At 35.6% G+C, this 26,882-nt stretch overlaps 1 protein-coding gene across 2 annotated transcripts in view; it reads left to right on the top strand.

Annotated features, from left to right (window-relative positions):
• The window catches only part of ARSK (arylsulfatase family member K), a 46,264-nt gene that overhangs the window by 4,842 nt on the left and 14,540 nt on the right, over positions 1 to 26,882 (top strand). For both annotated transcript variants that reach the window (XM_025924628.2, XM_086695667.1), the window contains exons 2-5: positions 1,076 to 1,205; positions 7,203 to 7,362; positions 23,221 to 23,503; positions 26,368 to 26,539. In XM_025924628.2, coding sequence (XP_025780413.2) covers positions 1,076 to 1,205; positions 7,203 to 7,362; positions 23,221 to 23,503; positions 26,368 to 26,539 — 745 coding nt within the window. The remainder of the gene's footprint in view (positions 1 to 1,075; positions 1,206 to 7,202; positions 7,363 to 23,220; positions 23,504 to 26,367; positions 26,540 to 26,882) is intronic.

Genomic DNA, 26,882 nt, shown 5'->3' with positions numbered 1-26,882 from the left:
CTCTTTACCAAGAAGATTTCTTCAATTCCAAAATGCATAACACCTCTTCTACTCTTCATGCTTATTTATCCACAGTGGCCAAGACATCTTCACTTATGTCCAGCCTAAAGAATTGCTGGACTTTTCTCATTCTTTAGGTCTTGCACTTCCCAGAGAAACTTTCCCTGTTCACTCCATTTAAAATATATATCCCTCATTATTCTGTATCTTAGGTTTTTTTTTTTTCAAAGCACATATCACAATTTGTAATTTTTTTTTAAGTTTACTTATTTTGAGAGAGAGAGAGGGAGAGAGGACGAGTGGAGGAGGGGCAGAGAGATGGTGAGAGAGAGAGAATTAGTACAGAGCCCAATGTGGGGTTCAAACTCATGAACCATGAGATCATGACCTGAGCCAAAGTCAAATGCTTAACCGACTGAGCCACCCAGGTGCCCCCACAATTTATAATTATTAATGGTTTGTTTACCAGTATATTTTTTGCTTCTCCCACTAAACCATAAGCTTCAAGGGCCAGGGACTCTGTTTCTTTTCACCATTCAATTTCCAGATCTTTCACAGTACCTGGCACACAGTAAATGCTGAGTAAATATTTATTCCATCAATCCATCATGCCCCAAAAGAACTTTCCAGAGAGTCCTTTATTATATTCAAATGAATCTGAGTACAACACTAAATTCTTAATATTATGATACTAGTAACACTATGCTTGGTTTATCTTTTTTTTTTTTTTTTTGTAACGTTTATTTATTTTTGAGACAGAGAGAGACAGAGCATGAACAGGGGAGGGGCAGAGAGAGAGGGAGACACAGAATCTGAAACAGGCTCCAGGCTCTGAGCAGTCAGCACAGAGCCCGACGCGGGGCTCGAACTCACAGACGTGAGATCATGACCTGAGCCGAAGTCAGATGCTTAACCGACTGAGCCACCCAGGCGCCCCTGCTTGGTTTATCTTTTGAGGATCCTTAGGATCATATTGAAGTCTTTTGCTTACTTGTGAATTTTATGGTTAAAATTAAAGGAAATAATTTTATTCTTTTCTAACACAATCAGTATTAATTAAATTTCTTTATTCCAGGATGGAAGGCTGACATTTTATCCAGAAAGTCAGGTAGTGAAACTTCCTTTTATCAACTTCATGAAAGCACATGGCACCTCCTTTCTGAATGCTTACACAAACTCTCCAATCTGTTGCCCATCACGTGCAGGTATGAACACGCTCAAGATTAATGGAAGTGGCCACACACATAAAAATGTTCTCACAATTTAAAAGATTATGCCCAAAAGTAGTATAGTAAGTTATATTTTTCATCTAATTAAATTTTTTTTTAATTTAACTGATGTGTATTTTAAGGTATGTATTGAGGTTATTGGAATTTCTGATTTATTTTTCAGGAGTAGTAATTTTTATTATCCAAAGTGGTGTTGAGTTCATGTGTTACTGTTTCATTTCCTTATGATTGGTGACTAAGAATCTCTGGACTATCCAAGCAAGTGAGGAAATACTCCTATTTCCTAGAAAAGTTGTATCTTTAAGAAAATTTTCAGTAAGAATAGAGGGGGTTGGGAGGGACTTCAGAGCATACACAAAGTATTAGAATTTTCATACATCAGGTTTCTCTGAATTTTTCCATATTATTTCAGATTACAGACTGTTTCTCTTTAGTCTCAATTCACTTCTATCCCAAATATATTTGTTCACTTTTATTATCGTAATGTAACAAATAAGCATAGTTTTAATGGCAAAATGTCAGCAGTATTAATCCATGAATAATGGAGAAGCAGGGGAAAATGTCTTTTTTTTTTTTTTAATTGTCTATTCTCTGATAGAGTTGTTTTCCTTCCCACCTTTCTAATGTTTAGTTGTTTGCTTTGGGGTACACAAAACACATGCAACTGTTTGCATCTGTCAGGACATTCCTGACATGATCTTCTCTGTGATTTGAGTCCCAAGTCCCTTCACGTTCACTGCCAGCACAATCACCTATGTAATTACCAGTGATTAAAAGAAACCCAGATTAAAGGAAACCCAGTACTCTAAATGATATTTCAGTGAAGGCCCAGGTATATTAAAACAGTTTTGTATGTTTTTTTTTTTTTTTTTCTCTATTGAGCAAGTGGAATGAGCAATGGACTAGGGTGTGGTGTTGTCCTAGATTCTAATCTTCAGTGGGCCAAGAAAGTCACTTAGTTTCCTTATCTACAGAAGGTTGTATATGCTGTGTACCTCACAGGGTTGTTCCCAGCATCAAATAATGAATAAAATAATGAATAAAATGGCAATTAATGAACTCTAAAGGTTTCAGAAATGTTAGCTGATGCTTTTCCTAAAAGAACTATATTTTGAAGAGTTTGAACACAGAGAAGGAACAATAGTAATACAAACTAATGTTTGTTGCATTCTTACCCTGTGCCTGCCAATATTCTAAGTGCCTTACATGTCTTAATTTATACAATAATAACATTTCCATGAAGTAGATATTGTTACTACCTCCTTTTTGCATATGAAAACAAAAGTACTAAAAGGTTAAGTAACTTGTCAAAGGTCACTCAGTCATTGGCATTATTGAGATTCAAACCCAGGTAACCCTCATCCCACTTCTCAAAAAGAAAGCATTGTGTAGGATGAGAACAGAAAGCTTATTTAACCCTACCGTGTGTACACAAAAATGGAAAGAGAAAAGGATTTTCCCCCCAGTTTTGAGATAATTGACATATAACATTGTATTAATTAAGGTGTATACAATATAACAACTTCATATATGTATATATTGTGAAATGATTATCATAATAAGTGTCATTAATATTCATCACCTCCTATAATTAAGAAGTTTTCTTTTTTTTTTTTTTTTTTTAATTTTTTTTTTTAACGTTTATTTTTGAGATAGAGAGAGACAGAGCATGAATGGGGGAGGGTCAGAGAGAGAGGGAGACACAGAATCTGAAACAGGCTCCAGGCTCTGAGCTGTCAGCACAGAGCCCGATGCGGGGCTTGAACTCACGGACCGCGAGATCATGACCTGAGCCGAAGTCGGACGCTTAACCGACTGAGCCACCCAGGCGCCCCAAGAAGTTTTCTTTTGATGAGATCTTTTAACACCAATTCTCTTAGCAACTTTTAAATATCCAGTATTGTTAGCTGTAGTTGCCATGCTATACATTATATCCCCAGAACTTACTTATTACTGTGAATTTGTACATGTTTACCACTTTCATGCATTTTCCCATCCCCACCCCTACTTTTGACCATCATAGTCTTTTATGTTTCTATTTGTTACATCTTTTTAGATTCCACATATATGTAAGATCTAACACTACTTGTTTTTCTCTGTATGACTTCTTTCACTTAACACAATGAACTAAAGTTCCATCTATGTTGTTGAAAAAGACAGTGTTTCCTTTTTTCACGACTAATATTTCTCTCTGTATATATGTAATACATATATATATATATATACATATATATAAGGTAGATATAGATATAGATATAGATACATGGCATTTATGCATTCATCTATCAATGGACACTTAGGTTGCTTCCATGTCTTGACTATTATGAATAGTGCTCCAATGAACATAGGGGTACAGACATCTTTTTGAGATAATGATTTTCTCCTTTGGGTATATATACCTAGAAGTGGGGACTGCAGGACTGTATGGTACTTCTAGTTCTAATGTTCTTGAGGAACCTCCATACTGTTTTCTACAGTGGCCTCATCAATTTACATTTCCAACAACATTGCACAGGGTTCTCTTGTCTCCACATCTTCACCATGACTTGTTATCTTTTTTTTGGCAGTCATTCTAACAGGGGTGACGTAATACCTCATTGTGGTCTTGATTTGCATTTCCCTGATGATTACTGATACTGAGCCTATTTTCATGTAGCTGGTTGACCATTTCTAGGTCTTTGTAAAACTATTCATTTCCTCTGCCCATTTTTTAATCTCTCTTTTTTTTTTTTTTTTTTTGCTATTCAGTTATATGAGTTCTTTTTATATTTTGGATATTAATTATCAGATCTATGATTTGCAAATATTTTCTCCCATTCCACAGATTGCCTTTTCATTTTGTTGATGGTTTCCTTTGCTGTGCAGAAGCTTTCAAGTTTAACATAGTTCCACTTGTTGATATTACCTGTTTTGCCTTTGCTTTTAGTGTGAAATGCAAAAAAAATTATTGTCAATTCTGATGTCAAGGAGCTTGCCCCCTGTTTTCTTCTAGTAGTTTCATGGTTTCAAGTCTTACTATTTATTGAAGAGACGGTCCTTTCCCTATTATATATTCTTGGCTCCTTTATTTTAAATTAATTGAATTATGTGGGTGGGCTTATTTCTGGGCTCTCTATTCTGTTTCATTGATCTGTGTGTCTGTTTTTATGCCAACATGTTTTTTTCATGGTTATACCTTTGTAATATAGTTTGAAATTGAGAACTGCAGTGTTTCCAGCTTTAGTCTTCTTTCTCAAGATTGCTTTGGCTATTTGGTGTCTTATGTGGTTCCATACAAATTTTAGCATTGTTTATTCTATTTCTGGGAAAAATGCCATTGGAATTTTGATAAGGATTGCCTTGAATCTGTAGGTTGCATTGGGTGGTACAGACGTTTTAATAATATCAATTCTTCCTATCTGTGAGCACAGAACATCTTTCCATTTATTTGTGTCTTCATTTTTTTTCATCAGTGTCTTACAGTTTTTAGGTTACAGATCTTTTCCTCCTTGGTTAAAGTTTTTCTAGGTAATGTATTCTTTTTGATGCAATTATATGTGGGATTGTTTTAACTTCTCTGATAGTCTATCATTAGTATATAGAAATGTAAGTGATTTTTGTATATTGATTTTGTATCCTGCAACTTTACTAAATGCATTGAATAGTTAGAGCAGTTTCTTGGTGGAATCTTTGGGGTTTTATATATATATATATATATATATATATATATATACACACACACACACACACATATATATATATATATATATATATATATATATATATATATCATCTGCAAATAGAGGCTGTTTTACCTCTTACAATTTGGATGCCTTCTATTTCTTCTTCTTGCCTAATCACTCTATCTAGGACTTCTACTATGTTGAATAAGAATTGTGAGAGTAGGCATCCTTGTCTTGTTTCTGATCTTAGAAGAAAAACTTTCAGCTTTTCACCACTAAATATAATGTTAGCTGTGGACTTGCCATACGTGGATTTTATTATATTGAGCTACGTTCATTCTACACCCAGTTTGTTGAGAGTTTTTATCATGAATGAATATTCAATTTCGTCAGATGCTTTCTCTGCATCTATTGAGATGAGCATATGATTTTTATCCTTCATTTTGTTAATGTGGTATATTATGTTGATTGATTTACAGATGTTGAATCATCTTTGCATCCCTGGAATAAATCCCAGTTGATCATGGCATATGACCCTTCTAATGTATTGTTGAAATAAGTTTGCTGATACTTTGTAGATGATTTTGCACTATGTTCATCAGGAATATTGGCCTGTCATTTTCTTCTTTTGTGGTGGCCTCCTCTGGTTTTGGTATCAGGGTAATGTTGGCATCATAAAATGAGTGTGGAAGTGTTTCTTCCTCTTCTCTTTTTTAGAAGAGTTTGGAGAAAGGGATTGGTATTAGTTCTTCTATAAATGTTTGGTAGAATTCACCAGTAAAGCTTTCTGGTCCTAGACTTTTCTTTGTTGGGAGGCATTTGATTACTGATTCTATCTCCTTATTCATAATTGGTCTTTTGGATTTTCTATATCTTCATGATTCAGTCTTGGTAGGTTGCATACTTATAGGAATATATCACTTCTAAGTCTTCCAATTTATTGGCATATAATTGTCCGTAGTGGCCTTATAATTGCTTGTATTTCTGTGTCATCAGTTGTAACTTCTCTTTCATTTCTGATTGTATTCATTTCAGTCGTCTCTTTTCCTGGTAGGTCTAGCTAAATGTTTATCTTTTTGTTTTATCGATCTTTTGTTTATTGACCTAAATGTTTATCTTAATTTTATTGATCTTTTCCATTTCCTTTTTTAGTATCTATTTTATTTATCTTCACTCTAATCTCTGTTATTTCCTTTCTTCTAATGTTGGGCTTAGTTTGTTCTTTTTCTAGTTCCTAGAGATATAAAGTTAGGTTGTTTATTTGAGCTCTTTTTTCTTAATGTAGGCATTTAACTCCTACGAACTTCCCTCTTAGAATGCTTTTTCTGCATGCCATTAGTTTTGATATTTTGGTGCATTTGTCTCATTTGTTCATTTGTCTCAAGATATTGTTTAATTTCTCTTTTGATTTCTTCTTTGACCCATTGGTTGTTCAGTAGCATGTGGTTTAATCTTCACATCTTTGTGAATTTTCTGATTTTCTTCTTATAAATGACTTCCAGTTTCATACCTTTGTGGTCAGAAAAGATGCTTGACATTTCACCTTCTAAATTTATTGACTTTTTTGTGGTCTATCATATGATCTGTCCTAGAGAATGTTCCACATGCACTTAATAAGAGTGTATATTCTGTTGCTTTTAGATGGAATGTTCTGTAAATGTCTTTTAAGTCCATCTGGCCTAATGTGTAATTCTTAAGTCCAGTGCTACTTTATTGATTTTCTGTCTGGATGATCCATACATTGTTGAAACTGGTGCATTGAAGTCCCTGCTCTTATTGTATTGCTGCCTATTTCTCCCTGTAGGTCTGTTAATACTTGAAAAAGGATTTATTGGTTACAATCATAGTTGTAGAAATTAAGAACAAAGACATAGTACACTTAAATTTTTCATAGAAAGACAGTACATAGACAAGGATGGGGGAAAATCCATCATGATGTTGGAAAAAGATCTATACTTCAATTGACTGACTTGGAAAATAAATACTTAGTGATTACTTTTATGATTGAAAGAAGACTTTATAGTCCAACAGGCCTTATACATAATTCCAGCTGTATTTGCCTTAAACAACTTAACCTGTAAGCCTTAGACACTCACCTGTAAAATGGAAATAGTAACTCCTTGCAGAATTCTCCACTTGATAATATGAGGTAACAACCAGAGATGTTATGCAAAGCACCTAATACAGGTTATGTCTGACTCCACAGCATGAGCTCTAAAGTAGTAGATTCTTTCTCTTGCTATAATTGTCTTAATAATTAAAACAAATCAATAAGCTTTACACCAGTCCCAATTTCTTTGTTTCCCCCCAGCAATGTGGAGTGGCCTCTTCACTCACTTAACAGAATCATGGAATAACTTTAAGGGCCTAGATGCAAATTATACAACATGGATGGATATCATGCAGAAGCATGGCTACCGAACACAAAAGTTTGGAAAACTGGACTACACTTCAGGACATCACTCCATTAGGTAAAAAAAATATATAACAAAATAATCTAATATGCTACCCTCTCCTATAGCACATACATGTATTCTTTTTTGACTTTCGTTTTTTATTTTTCTACAAAGGTGAAAGTAAATCTCTTAATCCCTTGATTGTGTTAATTTGGCTAATATTTCACCTTTCTTTAATCTTCTTAAAATATTAAAGTTGCTAATACGCTAGTAATTTTGTTTTTCTTAAACAGCAAAGGTCTTTAAAATTGTTTAGTCCAAAATTTATTCTGAGTTTTTGTTATACAATGTCTACTTTCTTATTCACTTTACAATCGTTTTTAAAGACCATAATCTTCTTGGTACTTGCTTTTGTCAGTTATCTCCAATGTCAGCCTATTATAACTTTTTTTTTTTTCCATTTTATTAAGTGCTCAAAAACCAGGTGGCCAAGCATAGTGGGTAAGAGCAGAGATCTGGAATCAGATTCCCTACTTATAAATCTTGGTTTCTCTGTTTACTGCTGACCTCTAGTAGTACAATCTTGGGAACATTATCTAAGCTAACTTAACTTTAATTTCTTTATTGTGAGGATTAAATGGAATGAGATCTGCAGAGAAAAAAAGGCTAACACAGCAGATTTGAGATGGCTATCCTTAGAAAGGCCTGCTTTCAAGAATGGCCCTTGGCTTATATCTGGTAACTTGAATTTCAGGAGTATTCCCTCTATTCCCTGATAAAAGTGACTTATTATGTACCTAGAGTGTAAAATGTGATTTGTGCTGAACACCTGCTTTCCCTCTGAGAGTCTGGAATTTTGGTATGTGGTAGGCAGAGGGTGATCGGCCTCAATAACAACTTAGGTACTAATGAGCTTCCCTGATAGACAACACTTCACATGCATTGTCATGTTTGATGCTGGATGAATTAAGTGTGCTCTTTGTGACTCTACTTGGAAACTTGTAAGTGGTTTGCTATGGACTTACCCTAAATACCTTTTCCCTTTGCTGATTTTGCTTTGTGTCCTTTCACTATAATAAATCATAGCCCTGTGAACAACTACATGCTGAGTCCTGTGAATCCTCCTAGCGAACTTGGGTATGATCTTAGAGTCTTCCAACACTGTGACCCCTGGCATAAATACCTATTAAAGGCTTAGAGCAGTACCTCTTGCCTAACAGGTGCTAATTGAGGATTATGGCAGTGGTAGTAGTGATGATGATAATTCTAATGATTATGGTAAGAACCAGAAAATAAATTAAATAAAATAATAGTGAATGTAGTGAGGTAAATAGTGTTACCCAAAACTTCATGTCCCCCTGGAACTTCAGAATGTGACCTTATTTGGAAATAGATCCTGTTTACAGATGCAATTAATTAACGGTTCAAGATGAAGTCATTTTGAATTTAAAAGTGAGCCCTACATCCAATGACTAGTGTTCTCATTAGAAAAGAAAAGGACATAAATACACACAGAAGGCAGTGTGAATGAAGATGGAAGCAGAGACTGGGATGATCACAGCTATAAACCACAGAAGAGGAAAAAAAAAAAGGAATAATTATTCCCAAGAGCCTTCAGAGGGACCATGGCCCAGCCAATACCTTGATTTATGATTTCTAGCCTCTAGAACTGTGAGAAAATAAGTTTGTTGTTTTAAGCCACACTTTTTGCAGTAATTTGCTACTGCAGCCCTAGGAAACTAATACAATGAGTTTTGGGTAAACAGATACTAAAATAGAATAATCTGAGTATTATTAATCTTGCTTTTCTGGGTAATGTCAAATTTCTTTCCTTTTCTGTCCTCCAAAATCTGAAAGATACCCATCCTGAAAACCCAGAAGGGACCCTCACATCTCCTCCCCACCTCTGTCTTGTAATCCATCACCAGATGTTGTCAGCTCTACTTCTAAAATAGATCTCCAGCTTATTCACTTACAATCTCTACCAAGCCACTAGCCTCTCCTGCCTAAAATATTGAAGTGGCCCTCTAATGTTTCCCCTATCTCACCCTTTTGTAGGCAGCCAGAGTGATCTTTTTAAAATAAACATCTGATCGAGTGACTTATCCGCTTAAAATCTTTCAGTGTTTTGTTTTTTTTTCCTCTGTAAGGAGGCTAAAATCCCAAATCCACAGCATGGTTTGTAAGACCTTACATGATCCAGTCCCTGCATGCCTCCTGTCTCATTTCATACCTCATGCTCTCCTCCTCAGTATGCAGTTGCTCCTTCATTTCTTTCACGTGTCTTCACTAGCTCTGGACCACCGCACAAGTCTGTGCACAAAGCTCTTCCCCCACTCTGTCCAGTAATGCGGCAGAAGAAAAGGGTGGAAGCAGAGGTAAATGTAATGGAAGGAGCACAGACTTTGAGTCCCACCAGAACTGTTCAACCTCCAACTTCCCTGCCTATCATCCTTGTGACCATGGGAGAGTTACTTGACTTCTCTAAGTGTCAGTGTGCTTCTCTGAAAACTGGAATTAATAATAAACACCTGAGTGCACCCCGCTGGCTCGGTTGGTGGAGCATGTGACTCTTGATCTCATGGTCATGAGTTTGAGCCCCATGTTGGGTATAGAGATTACTAACAAACTTTTTTAAATCTTAAAAAAATAATAATAATACCTACCTCATTGGAAGATTAGGGTTTTAAATGAGTTAATATAAGAGATCATGTAAAAAGATTAAATGGGGGGGGGTGCCTGGGTGGCTCCGTCTGTTAAGCATCCAACTTTGGTCATGATCTCACTGTTCATGAGTTCTAGCCCCTGCATCGGTCTCTGCACTGAGAACTTGAAGCCTGGAGCCTGCTTCGGATTCTCTGTCTCTCTCTCTCTTCCCCTCCCCCTCTGTGTACACACATGCACATGCTCTCTGTCTCAAAAAATAAATAAATAAAACATTAAAAATTTTTTTAAAAAGATTTAATGAGGTAATATGAAGTATTTAACAATGCCTGGCACAGAATAAGTGTTTAATCAAGAGGAAAATTATTATTATAAACATGGCTTAACTAGAATTATAGTTTAATATTTACATAATGCTTTCTTTTTTCTAAAGTGTGTTGCACTGCTAATTATTTGGTGCAGTTTCACAAATTTCTTTTTAAAATTCTTCTACTTTCTAGAAGGTAAGCTTAATCCAAAGTAAAATGTAACTATTCTTATTATCCTATCCTATCCTATTGTCCTCTTGTTTTCTCAGTTTCCTCAGCCAATCCCATAATAAAAAGAATCTAAGATTGAATGCCTCATACTCCCTGTAACTATCATTCTGTATGGGACACAGTTAAAATATGATCTTAATTTTACTCCTCAGTGGGATAATAAAGACCCTGTTTCTCTTTTTCATTGCTTTATTCCCACTGCCAATATGGTGCCAGTGCATTGTAGGCACAGAATTAATTGTTGAAATGAATGAGATAGAAAGTTACATTGATCTATCTATAGCTTATTATTTGATAAACATTGATGTTTTGTTTAAATTATGGTTTAAAATCAGTAAAAGGAAAAGAGCCACTTCACCGTTGATATTTAGGACATCAAAGATGGTTTCCAGTAAAATAATTGCTTGTAGCTAATTTTCATATCTCACCAGAGCTTAGAAAATTGAAATAACCTCTCAGGATTATTTGTGTTAGTGCTGTATGTACCCACACAGTCATTTCACTGACAGATAGGTCAAGGTAGCTGTTAATAGCGTATCTGCAAAAGTTATATGAATTATGCTACATTATCTTTTATATTTTCCATTCCATTTTAAAAATTGGTCTCAGAAAAAAAAAGTCTCTCAATGTCAAATTTAATAGGGGTATTTACTACTTTGATAGACTGACTCTCAAAGTCAAAACTTGTTTTTATAACTCTGCTGCCTTTCCCACTGAAATTGGCCATTTTTTAACCTACTTGTATTTTCAGGCAGCATTACAAATTTCTTTAGTTTATTCCTACAATATCCCATCTTTCTTTTTTAGGCATCAAGTAATACTTTCTTTTTGTATCAGTTTAGGAACACTAGTCCAGCTATGTGTCCCTTCTGTATATAATATACTACACCATCCTGGGATCTTTAAAGGCTTCACACTTGTATCTTCCAGACAACTGTTAAACAAGTAGTGGTGGTAGTACTCATTAAGATTCTACTTACTAATTATAAGACTTTATGCAAGTTATGTATCTCCTTAACACCCCTCACATTGTATGTATTATACCTATAATATGATGAAGTTCAAATATGCTGTATCTTATTAGCAACTGAACCGAAACATTTGTATTTAATTCATAGGGTGTTTTGGTAATTTTTACTATCAGGTAAAACTGTTTGCCAGTATATTCTCAATATCAAACACAGTGATTCTCAACCAAAGGCAGTTTTGACACCCCACTTTCCAAACAGAAATCAGGGTAGGGGCAGAGAGAGAGAATTCCATGCCCTGTCAGTGCAGAGCCTGTGGGCTCGATCCCACAAACCATGAGATCATGATGTGAGTGAAACCGAGAGACAGATGCTTAACTAACTGAGCCACCCAGGAACCCCAGACTCTATTTTTAAATGATGGGAGTAGAGTAGTGATCAAAACACAAAAATCTCTAAACTCGTGGAACTTACATTCTAAAGGCATCACAAGCCAATTTAAATAAGCTGCTGTCTTCTCTTTCCTAGCTAAAAGTTTAAAACCTAAAATCAAATCCTCTATTATCTTACTACTACTGAAATTTATCTACATTCTCAATTCATGTAACTTCATGTTTTTCTGAAGCCAAGTCAGAATAGGCAATTTTCACTCCTCTGAAACAAATGAAAAATAAAGTCCTACTTCCAAAATGAGAGACTCGCTTTGCAAAATTCTTAAGCTTGAACCTCTTGGCAAACAGCAAAGTGAAGCAAATCATGAGCTGATGACATCACCCTTCCTGTGAAGCTTTCAGATCAGAAGCACAGACTTTCTCAACAGAATCAGAGCGACTAAGAAGGAAGAGATAGAACTCAGAATAGCAACTGTAGAGCCCTCTCTCTGCCCCTTTCAATTCTGTAGCCTAGTGGTAAGCATGTGTATATCTCATTCATATCCACTATTATTTTATAATCTAAGATCACATATATCTTTACATTGCTTTTCTCCATATCAAAGAAGTGTTTTATTCTTATAACGGAGAAAGGCATCTATTCCTTTGGTCATCTTAGAAGCCTTTGTAGAACACACACTACCACTACCACCATCTTATGAAATTTACTATCTAGAACACCTTGCATTATTCTGGATACATTCCCAGATTAATTTATGATAATGGAAGAGTCTTCTGATGACTAACTGGGCGGAGGCAGCCCCTAGAGCTATCTTCAGAATGCTATCTACCATAACTCCTAGATCAGTTTCTTGAAACACTAGTGATACCTCTGAGCCTACAACTTCATTACTGTTCTTGGATTTTTTTCCTATTTAATTACTAAATTTTAATGCACTATGTATTTAGCTGCCTGTAATGAAGTTTATATCTCCTACTTTGGCCAGCGTTAGCCATTTGTGGAAATTTATCTCATTCTATTTGAGAAGAGCCTAAAGCTCTCTAATAATGTGGAGATTTAACTTTTCAATTTAACATTAGCATTAGCCAGATATGACCTAGCTGGAGACACTCAAAATAAGGAGGTTAGAAAAAAAAAAGCCTAGATAACTAAAGTACAGGCAAAATATGTTGTCTTCTGTTTAAAAGAGGAAGTGATCACATTCAAATGTTTTTTCAGGGGATGGGAATAAAGGCTGTAAAGTACTGTATTTAATTTATCTCTGAAATTGCAATTTATCTTACTATTGATTACAAAATTCTATTTAGTTTAATTGGCAATACTTTTAATAGTGTATATGTGTATATAGACACACACATACATAAACAGTATAGTTTTAATAGCATTTTAAATTTAATAAACTCATAGAAGTAGAACATTACTAGACTAAAATGGACAGGAGGGAGAAACTTCTGAACAAAGCCATCCAAGTAGGAAGGTACAAACCTTTTGGAGAACTTTGGATAAACCAGAATTCTTGCAGGGAAGCAATGAAAGGTAAGGCTTTCATATGTGAGAAAGTCTTCAGAAACAGGTTCAGGCAGCTGACAGAAAATAGCCTGCATGTTTCATCATCTGGTAAGCTAAATTTGAGAATCTCCATAAAGGTGTGGTTCTGTTAATAACAACAACAACACAACAACAACAACTATTTTGGAATGGTTCTGTTTTTTTTCTTTTCATTCTTGAACAGATTTTTTGCTTGCTGATCAAGTCCCATGATTATTTTACATGAATTTTTTTGGAGTTCATGTAATTTCTTTTTTTCTTTTTCTTTTTTTTTTTTTTAATGTTTATTTATTTTTGAGAGAGAGACAGAGCACAAGCAGGGGAGGGGCAGAAAGAGAGGGAGACACTCTATCCGAAGCAGGCTCCGGGCTCTGAGCTGTCAGCACAGAGCCCAATTCAGGGCTCGAACTCATGAACCATGAGGTCATGACCTGAACCGAAGTCAGATGCTCAACTGACTGAACCATCCAGGTGCCCCTCATGTAATTTCTTGATTGATCTAATTTGTCATCTGTTCCAAGTTTCCTTGTGTTCCTTTAAGTATTTCCATCCTTCCAGTTGTCTTTTATATTGTCTACACTCTGTTGTAGTTAGCCATGAAAAATAGAGAATTTATTGACTATTTAGTATTATTAGTATAAAATGTGTTTATAATAAAAACTGTAATTATGAAATTATTTAGAATATAAAGTACAGTATTATGTTAACATTATTAAATCAGTATTTCATGTTACATATAATAAATATTAATAAAAATATTATTTAGTGGCAAAAAAAATCTATAATTTTCATCTTATTTACAAATAGCTCTATGAATAAAAGATTAAGGAGCACTAGATACTTTGATTTCACCCAAAAAGTAAAATGGTTGGAATTAATAAAAGTAATCAATGAGAAAACACGCATATATTCAGCATTTAAATAACATATATTGGAAAGGAATGTTCCAACCTGAATTTGCCAGAGTTTATTCATTACACTAAAACAGACTGTTTTTTGAGTGTTTGTATATGTGAGGAAGATATATGACAGCCTTATAATAGTCCTTTAAGAGATGGTATGTGTATTTCTTACCAGTCTGAGAGAAGAACATTTAATGGAAAGGAATATGGATTTCTTTTTCTTTTACAGAATATGTTAGGCTGATACCAAAATTTGCAAGGGGATTATTCACAATTGTAATGTTTTCGTTAAGGAGACTTATCTGAGATACATCTAGCTGTTTAAATCCCATCAGAAACAATAATTGTATGTGTGTGTGAGAGAGAGAGAAAAAGAGATCTCCATAGAACTCTTGAAGTCTGAGAGTTAATTATCTTAAGTAGCTGCAGGTTAGTCTAACCTCTCCAAATTCATCTTGAAGGAAAACAGTCATGTAATCAATTGTAGTGTGTCATATTTTTTCACATGTGATTGCTATGTTAATTAATCCTGTGCTACCTGCAGACGGACTGTATCCAGTGTTACAGCATAATTTGGCATATTGGCACAGAAAACCTGCACAGCAATGGCACACATGTACATTTCTGCAAAAATTTGTTGGTATTGTGTTAGGGTTTTCTTTTTCCATGCATACTGGAGGATATTTTATTGTTAAAAAGAATTAACCAAACTGCTAATTGGATAGTGCATTTAGCCGTCACCTTGTTTCTGGAACTGAACCAAGGTAGTCCATTGATGGGCTACTGAAGATACTATTTTGATTATCCTGTCTAAAAACTGAGAAGTTTTTGCATAAAAGAGTTCTTAGACTGGTATGTAGAACAACACATCTCAAACTTTAATATGCATACAAATCACCTGGGCATCATGTTAAATATCCTTTTTGATTCATTGAGTCTGGGAGGGACGTGAAATTCTGCATCTGTATCAAGCTCCCAGGTGATGCTGATGCTGTTGGTCCATAGACCACTTTGGAGTAGTGAGGATATAAAGAACTGGACCTCAGGTAGAAGATGGACAAGTTATAACATATTGTGAATGCCTTTATCAGAAACATGATAATTTTGTGTCCCTTTGTCCACTCATGTGAGATTGAATGTGAAAAAAGCAAATAACATCTTACTGTTATGGCAGTAGGTTTGACCTCGTGGACCCCCCCCGCCCCCGACAGCCCTTCAGGGTCTCTGGGATCTGCTAGGTCTCTGCACGGTCTCTGGGATCAGCTGTAAATACCCTGTGGAAGAGATCCAGAACCATCTTGTTAAAAGTGCACACCCCAACCACTACTTTTAAGAGCAAGAGACATAGCTGACTTTCCTAACAAAGAGAAACAGACAGAGAGTTAGGCAAAATGAGGAGACAGAGGAATATGTACCAAATGAAAGAACAGGACAAAAATCACAGCAAGAGAAACAAGAAACCTAAGTGAAACAGAGCTAAGTATTACACCTGATGGAGAATTTAAGGTAATGATCATAAAGATACTCACTGGACTTGAGAAAAGAGTAGAGGACATCAGTGAGACCATTAAAAAATTCAAAATGATAAAAAAAAAAAAAAAAGTAACAAATCATGGGGCACCTGGGTGGCTCAGTCACTTGAGCATCCAACTTCGGCTTATGTCATCATCTCACGGTTTATGAGTTCAAGCCCTGTGTCAAATTTGCTGCTGTCAATGCAGAGCCACTTTGGATCTTCTGTCTCCCTCTCTGCCCCTCCCTGACTCATGTGCACATGTGCACTTACATGCTCTCTATCTCAAAAATAAACATAAAAAAAAAGAATCAGAAATAAAGAACAAAATAATTCCAATTAAAAATACACTAGATGGGGACTCCTGGGTGGGTGTCGGTTGGGTGTCCCACTTTGGCTCAGGTCATGATCTAGCGGTTTGAGCCCCATGTTGGGCTCTGTGCTGACAGCTCAGAGCCTGGAGTCTGCTTCAGATTCTCTCTCTCTCTCTCTCTCTCTCTGCACCTCCCTGCTCATGCTCTCTCTCTCTCAAAAATAAATAAAAATTAAAAAAAAAATTAAAATACACTAGAGGGGGCACCTGGGTGGCTCAGTCGGTTAAGTGTCTGACTTTGGCTCAAGTCATGATCTCATGGTTTGTGAGATCAAGCCCCATGCCAGGCTCTGCACTGACAGCACAGAGCCTGCTTGGGATTCTCTCTCTCTCTCTCTCTCTCTCTCTCTCTCTCTCTCTCCCTCTCCCCTTCTTTTGCACACACACTCTCTCAAAATAAATAAGTTAACTTAAAAAAATTTTAATACACTAGATGGAATAAATAGCAGGCTAGAAGAAGCAGAAGAACAAGTCAGCAACCTGGAGGATAGAGTAATGGAAAGTAATCAAGCTGAGCAGATGACAGAAAAAAAACTTATGCAAAATTAGAATAGACTTCGGGAACTCAGTGGCTCACTCAAGCATAATAATATTTGCATTATAGGGACCCAGAAAAGAATAGAGGAAAGGGGGAAGAAAATCTATTTGAAGAAATAATAGGTGAAACTTCCCAGGAAGTAAATTCAGATCCAGGAGGCCCAGACATCCCCCCCCCCCCAAAATCAACACCAAGACATACACTAATTAAAATGGCAAAAAGCAGTGATAAAGAAGTAATTTTATTTTATTTTTATTTTTTTTTCAACGTTTATTTATTTTTGGGACAGAGAGAGACAGAGCATGAACGGGGGAGGGGCAGAGAGAGAGGGAGACACAGAATCAGAAACAGCCTCCAGGCTCTGAGCCATCAGCCTAGAGCCTGACGCGGGGCTCGAACTCACGGACCGCGAGATCGTGACCTGGCTGAAGTCGGACGCTTAACCGACTGCGCCACCCAGGCGCCCCAGAAGTAATTTTAAAAGTAGCGAAAGAAAACAGTTACATCCAAGGGAAAACCCATAAGGCTCTTAGTGGATTTTTCCACAGAAACTTTGCAGAAGGGAGTGGCATGATACATTTAAAGTGCTGAAAGGAAAAAATCTACAGCCAAGAATCCTCTATTCAGCAAGCTATCATTCAGAATAGATGGAGACATAAAGAGTTTCCCAGACAAAAATTGAAGGAGTTCATTAGAGCACCTGGCTGACACCGTCAGTTAAGTGCCGACTCCTGATTTTTGATTCAGGTCATGATCTCAGGGCCATGGAATGGAGCCCCACATTGGGATCCTCACTGAGCATGAAGCCTGCTTAAGATTCTTTCTCTCTCCATCTCTCTCTCTCTTCCTTCTCTTTCTTCTCTCAAATTAAAAAATTAAAGGAGTTCATGACTAACCTAGCCCTACAAGAAATATTAAAGAGGACTCTGAGTGGAGAGACCATGAATAGGAATATGAAAAGTGAGAAACACAGAGGTAGTAAAAATAAGTTTATATGAAAAAATCAGCCAAGGGACTCACAAAAGGAAATAAAGTATGACATTGTATACCTAAAATGTGGGAAGGAGAGGAGTAAAGAATGGGTTCAAACTTGAGCAACCATCAACTTAAGATAGACTGCTCTATGCAGAAGATGTTACATACAGACCTAATAGAAACCACCAACAAAATGTAATAGAAATGTAAAAAAGAAAGAGAAAGGAATCCAAATATATCACTAAAGAAAAGCCAACTTATGGTGACAAAAGAAAGCAAGGAAGAAAATAACAGAGAAGATCCACAAACACAACACAAATAACAAAATGGCAATAAATAAAATAAATACAAAATAAATATATACATATCTAACAATAATTACTTTGAATGTAAATGGACTAAATTCTCCAATCAAAAGACACAGGGTGGTGGACCATCTAAATGCTGCTTACAAGAGACACACTTCATACCTAAAGACACTTGCAGCCTGAAAGTGAGGAGATGCAAAAACATTTATCATGCAAACAGGTGTCAAAAGAAAACCAGGGTTTCAATACTTAGACAAAATTGACTTAAAACCAAGAATGTAACAAGAGACAAAGGACACTATATAATCATCACAGAGACAATCCAAAAAGAAGATATAATAATTGTAAATATTTATGCACCCAACATGAAAGCACCCAAATACATGAAACAGTTAATAATAAGTACAAATGAACTAATCAATAATACAATAATAGTAGGGAACTTTAACACTCCACCTACATCAATGGACACATCATCTAAACAGATAATCAAAAAGGAAACAGTGGCTTTGAATGACAAACCAGATGGATTTAATAGATACATTAATAGATATGGATATATTCAGAACATTCCATCCCAAAAGAGCAGAATACACATTCTTTTCAAGTGTACATGGAACATTCTCCAGAATAGATCACATATTAGGTCACAAAATAAGTCTTGACAATTTCAAAAAGACTGAAGTCATACCACATATCTTTTCTTATCACAACACAATGAAATTAGAAATCAACTATAAGAGGGTTGCCTGGGTGGCTTAGTCGGTAAAGCATCTGACTTTGGTTCAGGTCACAAGATTCAGGTCAGCAGATTTTTTCCTTCCTGCAGTTTGTGGGTTCAAGCCCTGTATTGGGCTCTGTTTTGATAGCCTGGAGCCTGCTTCGGATTCTGTATCTCCCTGTTTCTCTTCCCCTCCCCCGCTCACTCTCTCTCAAAAATAAACAAACATTAAAAATAATTTTTTAAAAACACCAGAAAAAATCTGGAAAGAACACAAATACATGGAGGTTAAATAACATGCTACTAAACAATGAATGGGTCAACTAAGAAATCAAAGGGAAAATAAACATACATGGAGACAAGTGAAAATGAAAACACAAGAGTCCAAAATTTTTGTGATGCGGAAAAAATGGTTCTAAGAGAGAATTTTATAGCACTACAGGCCCACAAAAAGAAGCAAGAAAAATTTCAAATAAACAACTTGACCTTACACTTAAAGGAGATAGTAAAAGAAAAAGAAACAAAACCCAAAAGCAGCAGAAGGAAGGAACTAATAAAGATTAGAACAGAAATAAATGATATAGAAACTAAAAAACAATAGAATAGATCAATGAAACCAGGAGCTGACCCTTTGATAACATCAACAAAATTGACAAACCTCTAGCCACACTCATCAAAAAAGAAAAGAGAGAGAGAAGGAGAGGACTCAAATAAATAAAATCAGAAACAAAAGATGAGAATTAACAACCAACATCACAGAAATACGAAGGACTATCAGAGAATATTTTGAAAAATTACATCCAAAAAACTGGGCAACCTAGAAGAAATGGATAAATTTCTAGAAACATACACTAAAACTGAAACCAGAGGAAATAGAAAATTTGAACAAACCAATTACCAGCAATGAAATTGAATCAAACAAAACAAAACAAAACAAAAAAAACAAAAACCTCCCAACGAACAAAAGTCTAGGACCAGACATCTTCATAGGTGAATTCTACTGAACATTTAAAGAGTTAATACCGATTCTCAAACTTTTTCCAACAATAAGAAGTGGAAGTAAAATTTCCAAATTAATTCTATGAGGCCAGCATTACCCTGATAACCAAAACCATATAAAGACACAACAACAACAACAAACTACAGGCCAATATCTCTGATTAATATAGATGTAAAAATCCTCAACAAAAAAATTAGCAAACCGAATCCAACAATACATTTTAAAAAATAATTCACCACAATCAACTGAGATTTATTCATGGAATGTAAGGATGGTTCAATATTTGCAAATCAGTCAACATGATACATCACACCAATAGGAGAAAGGACAAAAACCACGTGATCATTTTTAGTAGATGCAAAAAAAGCACATAACAAAGTATGTCATCCATTCATTATTTTAAAAACCTTCAACAAAGTAGATTTAAAGGGAACACACTTCAACATAATAAATGCCTTATGTGAAAAACCCACAGCAAACATCATACTTAATGGTGAAAAACTAAGAGTTTTTCCTTTATGGTCAGGAACAAGACAGGGATATCCACTCTCACCATTGTTACTTAACTTAGTACTGGAAGTTCTAGCCCCAGCATCCAGAAAAAAAAGAAAGGAATAAAAGGCATCCAAATTGGTAAAGAAGAATAAAAATTTTCACTATTTGCAGATGACATGGTACTATATATAGAAAACTCCAAAGACTCCACCAAAAAACTACTAGAACTGATAAATGAATTCAGTAAGGTTGCAGGGTACAAAATCACTGTACAGAAATCCATTGCATTTCTATACACTAATAATGAAGCAGGAAAAAGAAATTAAGAAAACAATCCCATTTACAGTTGCACCAAAAATAATAAAATTCCTAGGAATAAATGTAACTGAAGAGGTGAAAGACCTATATTCTGAAAACTATAAAACACTGATGAAAGAAATTGAAGGTGACAATGGTGAAAGAAATGGGATGACATTCCATGCTCATGGATTGGAACCACAGATATTATTAAAATATCTATACTACCCAAAGCAGTATACAGATTTAATACAATCCCTATCAAAATACCAACAGCATTTTTCACAGAGCTAGAACTATCAAAAAATTTGTATGGAACCACAAAAGACCCTGAATAGCCAAAGCAATCTTGGAAAAGAAAAACAAAACTGGAGGTATCATAATTGCAGACTTAGGTTGCATTACAAAGCTGTAGTAATCAAAATAATATGGTACTGGCACAAAAATAGACACATAGATCAACAGAATAGAAAGCCCAGAAATAGACCCACAATCTTTGATAAAGGATGCAAGAATATGCAATAAGAAAAAGGCAGTCTCTTTGACAAATGGTGCTAGGAAAAATGGACAGCTACATGCACAAGAATAATACTGGACCAATTTGTTACATCATACACAAAAATAAACCCAAAATGGATCAAAGATCTAAATGTGAGACCTGAAACCATAAAAATCCTAGAAGAACGCACAGGCAATAATATCTCTGACCTTGACCATAAGAACATCTTTCTAGATATGTCTCCTGAGACAAGAGAAACAAAAGCAAAAATAAACTATTGGTACTGCATCAAAATAAACAGCTTCTCACAGCAAAAGAACAACCAACAAAAACAACCTACTCAATGGGAGAAGATATTTGCAAATGACATATCCAAAATCTGTGGGTTAGTAGCCATTTCTAGTATCCATTTCTCCAAAGAAGACATCCAGATGGCCAAACAGATGCATGAAAAGATGCTCATCATCACTCATCATCAGGGAAACGCAAATCAAAACCATAATGAGATATCACCTTACACCTGTCAGAATGGCTGAAATCAAAACACAAGAAACAAGTGTTGGTGAGGATGTGGAGAAATAGGAAACCTGGTGCACTGTTGATAGGAATGCAAACTGGTGTAGACTCTGTGGAAGACAGTGTAGAGGTTCAAAACGTTAAAAATGGAACCACCATATGATTTAGTAATCACACTACTGAGTTTTTACCCAAAAACCAAAAAGCTAATTCAAAGGGAAACATGTACTCCTATGTTTATTGAAGCTTTACAATAGTGAAATTATGGAAACAACCTAAGTGTCCATTGATAGATGAATGGATAAAAAGGAAGTGGTATATATATACAATGGAATATTATTCAGCCACAGAAAGGAATGAAATCTTGCCATTTGCAACAACATGGATGGAGCTAGAGAGTATAATGCTAAGCAAGATAAGCCCATCAGAAAAAGACAAATAGCCTATGATTTCACCCATATGTGGAATTTAAGAAACAAATCAACAAAGGGAAAAAAAAAGAGAGAGAGAGAAAGAAACAAAAAAGTAGACTGTTAACTATAGAGAACAAGCACACAGTTACCAGACGGGAGGTGGGTAGGGAGATGGGTGAAATGGGTGAAGGGGATTAAAGAGTACACTGATCTTGATGAGCACTGAGTTATATATGGAAATGTTGAATCACTATATTATACACCTGAAACAAAACTACACTGGAACAAAAATAAAAATAAAATCCTGTCTTCTTCTGACAGAAAAAAAGACAAAATGCTAGAAAATTTAGGAGAGATATTAGGAACTTGAAACATTTTTTATTTTACTAAATATCTTATATGAAAAAGTAACCCTTCTATAAGTGAATGTTATCCCCTGGAGCTGTGCAATAAGGTTATCCTGGTTAAGGTCAGAGGTGAAACAACTGGGCTGACGATGGGCTTTGGAGACTTTGGGGCTGGGGTTGAAAATGAGGAGTTACTTCAAATAAAGCAAAAATTGCTTGGGAGCTGATGGAAATGTTCTAAAACTTTTGTTTGCGTGCCTGGCTGGCTAAGTCAGTACAGCATGTGACTCTTGATCTAGGGTTGTGAATTCAAGCCCCACACTTGGCATAGAATTACTTTAAAAAATTGGATTGTTGTGGGGCACCTGGGTGGCTCAGTCGGTTAAGCATCAACTTCAGCTCAGGTCTTGGTATTACGGGTTCGTGAGTTCAAGCCCTGCATCAGGCTCTGTGCTGACAGCTCAAAGACTGGAGCCTGCTTTGCATTCTGTGTCTCTTTCTGTCTCTCTGCCCGTTCCCCACTCATGCTCTGTCTCTCTCTGCCTCAAAAATAAATAAACACTAAAAAAAAAAAGAAAAAAAAATTGGATTGTGTGATGGTTGCATAACTTTGCAAATCTACTAAAAGTCAATTGTACACTTAAAATGAAAAAAAAAAAAAAAGAAAAAGTAACCCTTCTAAATAATCTATCTTAGTTTAAAGAAGACATGGGTGAATATTTGCGTTTTGTCATTTTTTTTCCTGGTTTTTGTATTCGCAAGCCTCAGTAACCCTCTTAATGAGATCTAGTGTAGTGAGCCTGATTCTTTACATGACTGAGTCTAAAAATTGTTTTCCATATTGATTTCTTATATTTATGTTTAGTCAGTTTTTTAAAATCTTTTTTAGTACCTTCTAACACACCTGTCTTTTGACCTCCTCAGCAATCGCGTTGAAGCATGGACAAGAGATGTTGCTTTCTTACTCAGACAAGAAGGCAGGCCTATGGTTAATCTTATCCCTAAAAAGACTAAAGTCAGAATAATGGAAGAAGACTGGAAGAATACAGACAGAGCAGTAAATTGGTTAAGAAAGGAAGCAAGTAATTACACTCAACCATTTGTTCTATACTTGGGATTAAATTTACCACATCCATATCCTTCACCATCGTCAGGAGAAAATTTTGGATCTTCAACATTTCACACATCTCTTTACTGGCTTAAAAAGGTAAGTACACTATTGTGTGCTCAAAAGTACAAGTTAACATTAGAAGCTGTATGTTATTGGTACTTGCCCAGGGTTTTTTTTATTGTCACTTTTAAAGAAAAATTTAAAAATCGTTTACCTTAGTAAATCAAACGACCAATAACTGGTTCACAAAAACCAAAGGGACAATTTTACAGAAATAAATAAGTATTAAAACTCAGGAAACTACTTCTGAGTTGAACACATTTGCATATAATTTATCTATAAAAAGAGAAACTAGGGGCATCTGGGTGGCTCAGTAGGTTAAGCATCTGACTTCTGCTCAGGTCAAGATCTTGCGGTGCATGAGTTTGAGCCCCAGTCAGGCCCTGTGCTGACAGCTGGGAGCCTGGAGCTTGCTTCAGGTTCTGTGTCTCCCTCTTTCTCTCTGCCCTTCCTCCACTCATGCTCTGTCTCTCTGTCTCTCTCAAAAATAAAAATAAACATTAAAAAGAGAGAGAGAGAGAGAAACTAAAAGATACTCTCTTAAGAGTGCAGGCAGTCCTCACCTGCCACAGGTCAGGGTGGTAAAAGTGACCATGCAAGCTGAAACTGTACAAAGAGATCTCAATAATCAACTGAGAAAATGACTATTTTTCTAGGACTCCTAAATACATTTGTCAAAACATTAAACCTCTCTTCTTCTGGGTTATAAATATATAGGGAAATGAAAAAAAAAAACAAAACAGTAACACTGTTTAATGCACTAATGTTTAATAACTAAAAACACTAGAAACTGAGAATTAAAGTATTTTGTGTCTTTGTGAAAAAAAAAAAAAACAAATCAGGAGTTTGAACAGTGCTTGCCTGCTCGTTGTATAACAAGACATGGAGCAAGCAGCTGTATGTCTTGGCAGATTGTCATATTCCTTTCTAAACATGGATCACCTTCCAACATTTTACCCTTTGCACTTTCAATGTCATGATAAATTTCTGAGAGTTCCTTTAAGGTACAGATTTTTGCTAGTGTCACTTTCCCTAGGACACACTCATCCTTTTTTGCAACGGCGTTTCCTCCTTTATATCCACCAGTGTGTTTTCGCCAAGCTCCTCTGGCTGCACAGCTAGAGTGTATCAAATGGCAGCAGTGTCAGCATTCTCAGATTGGCTACTTTTTCTATAACTCTAATTAATGTTTGATTCAAATTTCACGTCTAGTGTTACCACTTTTTCATTTTTTTTTTTTTTTACTCTACATTTATCTTTTTTGGTAAGTCCCCTCTTTTGATTATCCATTTCTGCAAAACGTCACGTGGGTTTATCGCTGGGAGGCAAGGAGGCAGCACAAGGATACACTTTGCTGAGGGTACATAACTGAAGAAAAGATATGCAGTGACCAATCACTGACAGACGCTTTTAAAAATGACCTGATTAGTCACTGATTTGATACACATCTGTAATTTACATAGTGATTTGTAGACTAAAGAGCTAGCAGTATTTGTGAAATTTTGTGTTTAATTACAGTTAATGTACTTTGGCAACTAAAATTTGAACTGTGTTGTTGAGGGACTGGTATTCCTTAAACTGTGGTAACTGAAATCCATACACATCTGGACCATGCAAATGAGGACTACCTGTGTTATGAAACGTGTCAAGTTAAATTTAAGTTCTACCTAATCAGGGGGTACCTGGGTGGCTTAGTCAGTTAAGAGTCTGACTCTTGATTCTGGCGTAGGTCATGATCCCAGGCTCATAGGATGGAGCCTCATGTCAGGCTTTGCACTGAGCATGGAGCCTGCTTAAGATTCTGTCTGTCCCTCTGCCCCTCCTGGCTCTCACTCTCTAAAATTAAAAAACAAAAACAAAATCTCTAATCAAAAATGCTAGGGGCACCTGGCTGGCTCAGTCAGTAGAGCATGTAACTCTTGATCTTGGTATTGTAAGTTCAAGTCCCACATTGGGTGTAGAGATTACTTAAAACTAAAATCTTTAGGGGCGCCTGGGTGGCGCAGTCGGTTAAGCGTCTGACTTCAGCCAGGTCACGATCTCACGGTCCGTGAGTTCGAGCCCCACGTCGGGCTCTGGGCTGATGGCTCAGAGCCTGGAGCCTGTTTCCGATTCTGTGTCTCCCTCTCTCTCTGCCCCTCCCCCATTCATTCTCTGTCTCTCTCTGTCCCAAAAAATAAATAAACGTTGAAAAAAAAAAAAAACTAAAATCTTAAAAAAAAAAAAATGTTTAGTGAACCCTGTTTCAAAGGAAACAATGTAAAATTTTTAGATACTTTATGTCTTCTGAAAAACTTGTATCTAGCTCTATCTTGAAAAATTTGTCTAGAATTAGTACTAGCCTAATGAACTGAATCAAATAACTTTTAAGTAAATTGCAAGTAGAAATTTGAGATTTTTTAGTTACATGACTAAAAAAAGAAACATATGACTTAAGTCTAGTCTTTTCACCAAAACTGTAAGCATTTATATGTATTAAAAAGTTGTATTTGTTTTTAGCAAACATTTGACTGTCTCACTCGATATTTGCATTTTTCTAGTGAACTGCTGGGAAAATGATCTAGATTCTCAGGTTGCTGATTCTGGAATTTTGAGTTGATCACACACTATGTTAAAAAGCTTGGATACTTTTTCTGGACTAGAATAATGCCTAATATAGCTCATGTTTATTATTGTCAATAATTTTTATAACTGTCTCACTATATATGCAAGTATTAGTATATACCTTTTGTTGTTACTATGAATATTAACAATTTGTTCCTAATTATGTATTTGATTTACTTTTACATAACTCATAATTATTCTCTTCTACTATCCTAAGTAATTAAGTCAGTCTAGTTCACCATACATACTTGTTGGAGGAGAAGAATATTACTACCTTGTTTTTCTCTCCTTTTTAGGTATCTTATGATGCCATCAAAATCCCCAAGTGGTTACCTCTGTCTGAAATGCACCCTGTAGATTATTACTCTTCTTATACAAAAAACTGCACTGGAAAGTTTACAGAAAAAGAAATTAAGAATATTAGGGCCTTTTATTATGCTATGTGTGCCGAGACAGATGCCATGCTTGGTAGGTGGTATATTTAATAAGCAATTAAATGAAGAAAATGTATAATATTTTTCCAATAAACTGTGATCATGCTGGTTGGTGACTTGTATGAACTTCCTCAGATAGTGTTTTATAACAGTTGCTTAGATGCTAAAAACTTAAAATTATAAAAATCTTGACACATTAAAAATTGGATAATATGCATTATTAATTGTGGAATAAAAAGCCTTCTCTATCTTGATTATTCATAAATTAAGAAATGCTCAGATTTGTTCATAAAGATAGGAGCATACAAGGCTAGTATCTGCTTGAAACAAAACTTTTTACCTGCTTTAAACAGGAATCAGTGTTTAACCAAACAGAG

The sequence above is a fragment of the Puma concolor genome, chromosome A1 (assembly GCF_028749965.1).
Source record: "Puma concolor isolate L17-30 chromosome A1, mPumCon1.1.hap2, whole genome shotgun sequence".
NCBI classification, from domain to species: domain Eukaryota; kingdom Metazoa; phylum Chordata; class Mammalia; order Carnivora; family Felidae; genus Puma; species Puma concolor.
This window is presented reverse-complemented; position numbering and strand designations above follow the sequence as displayed.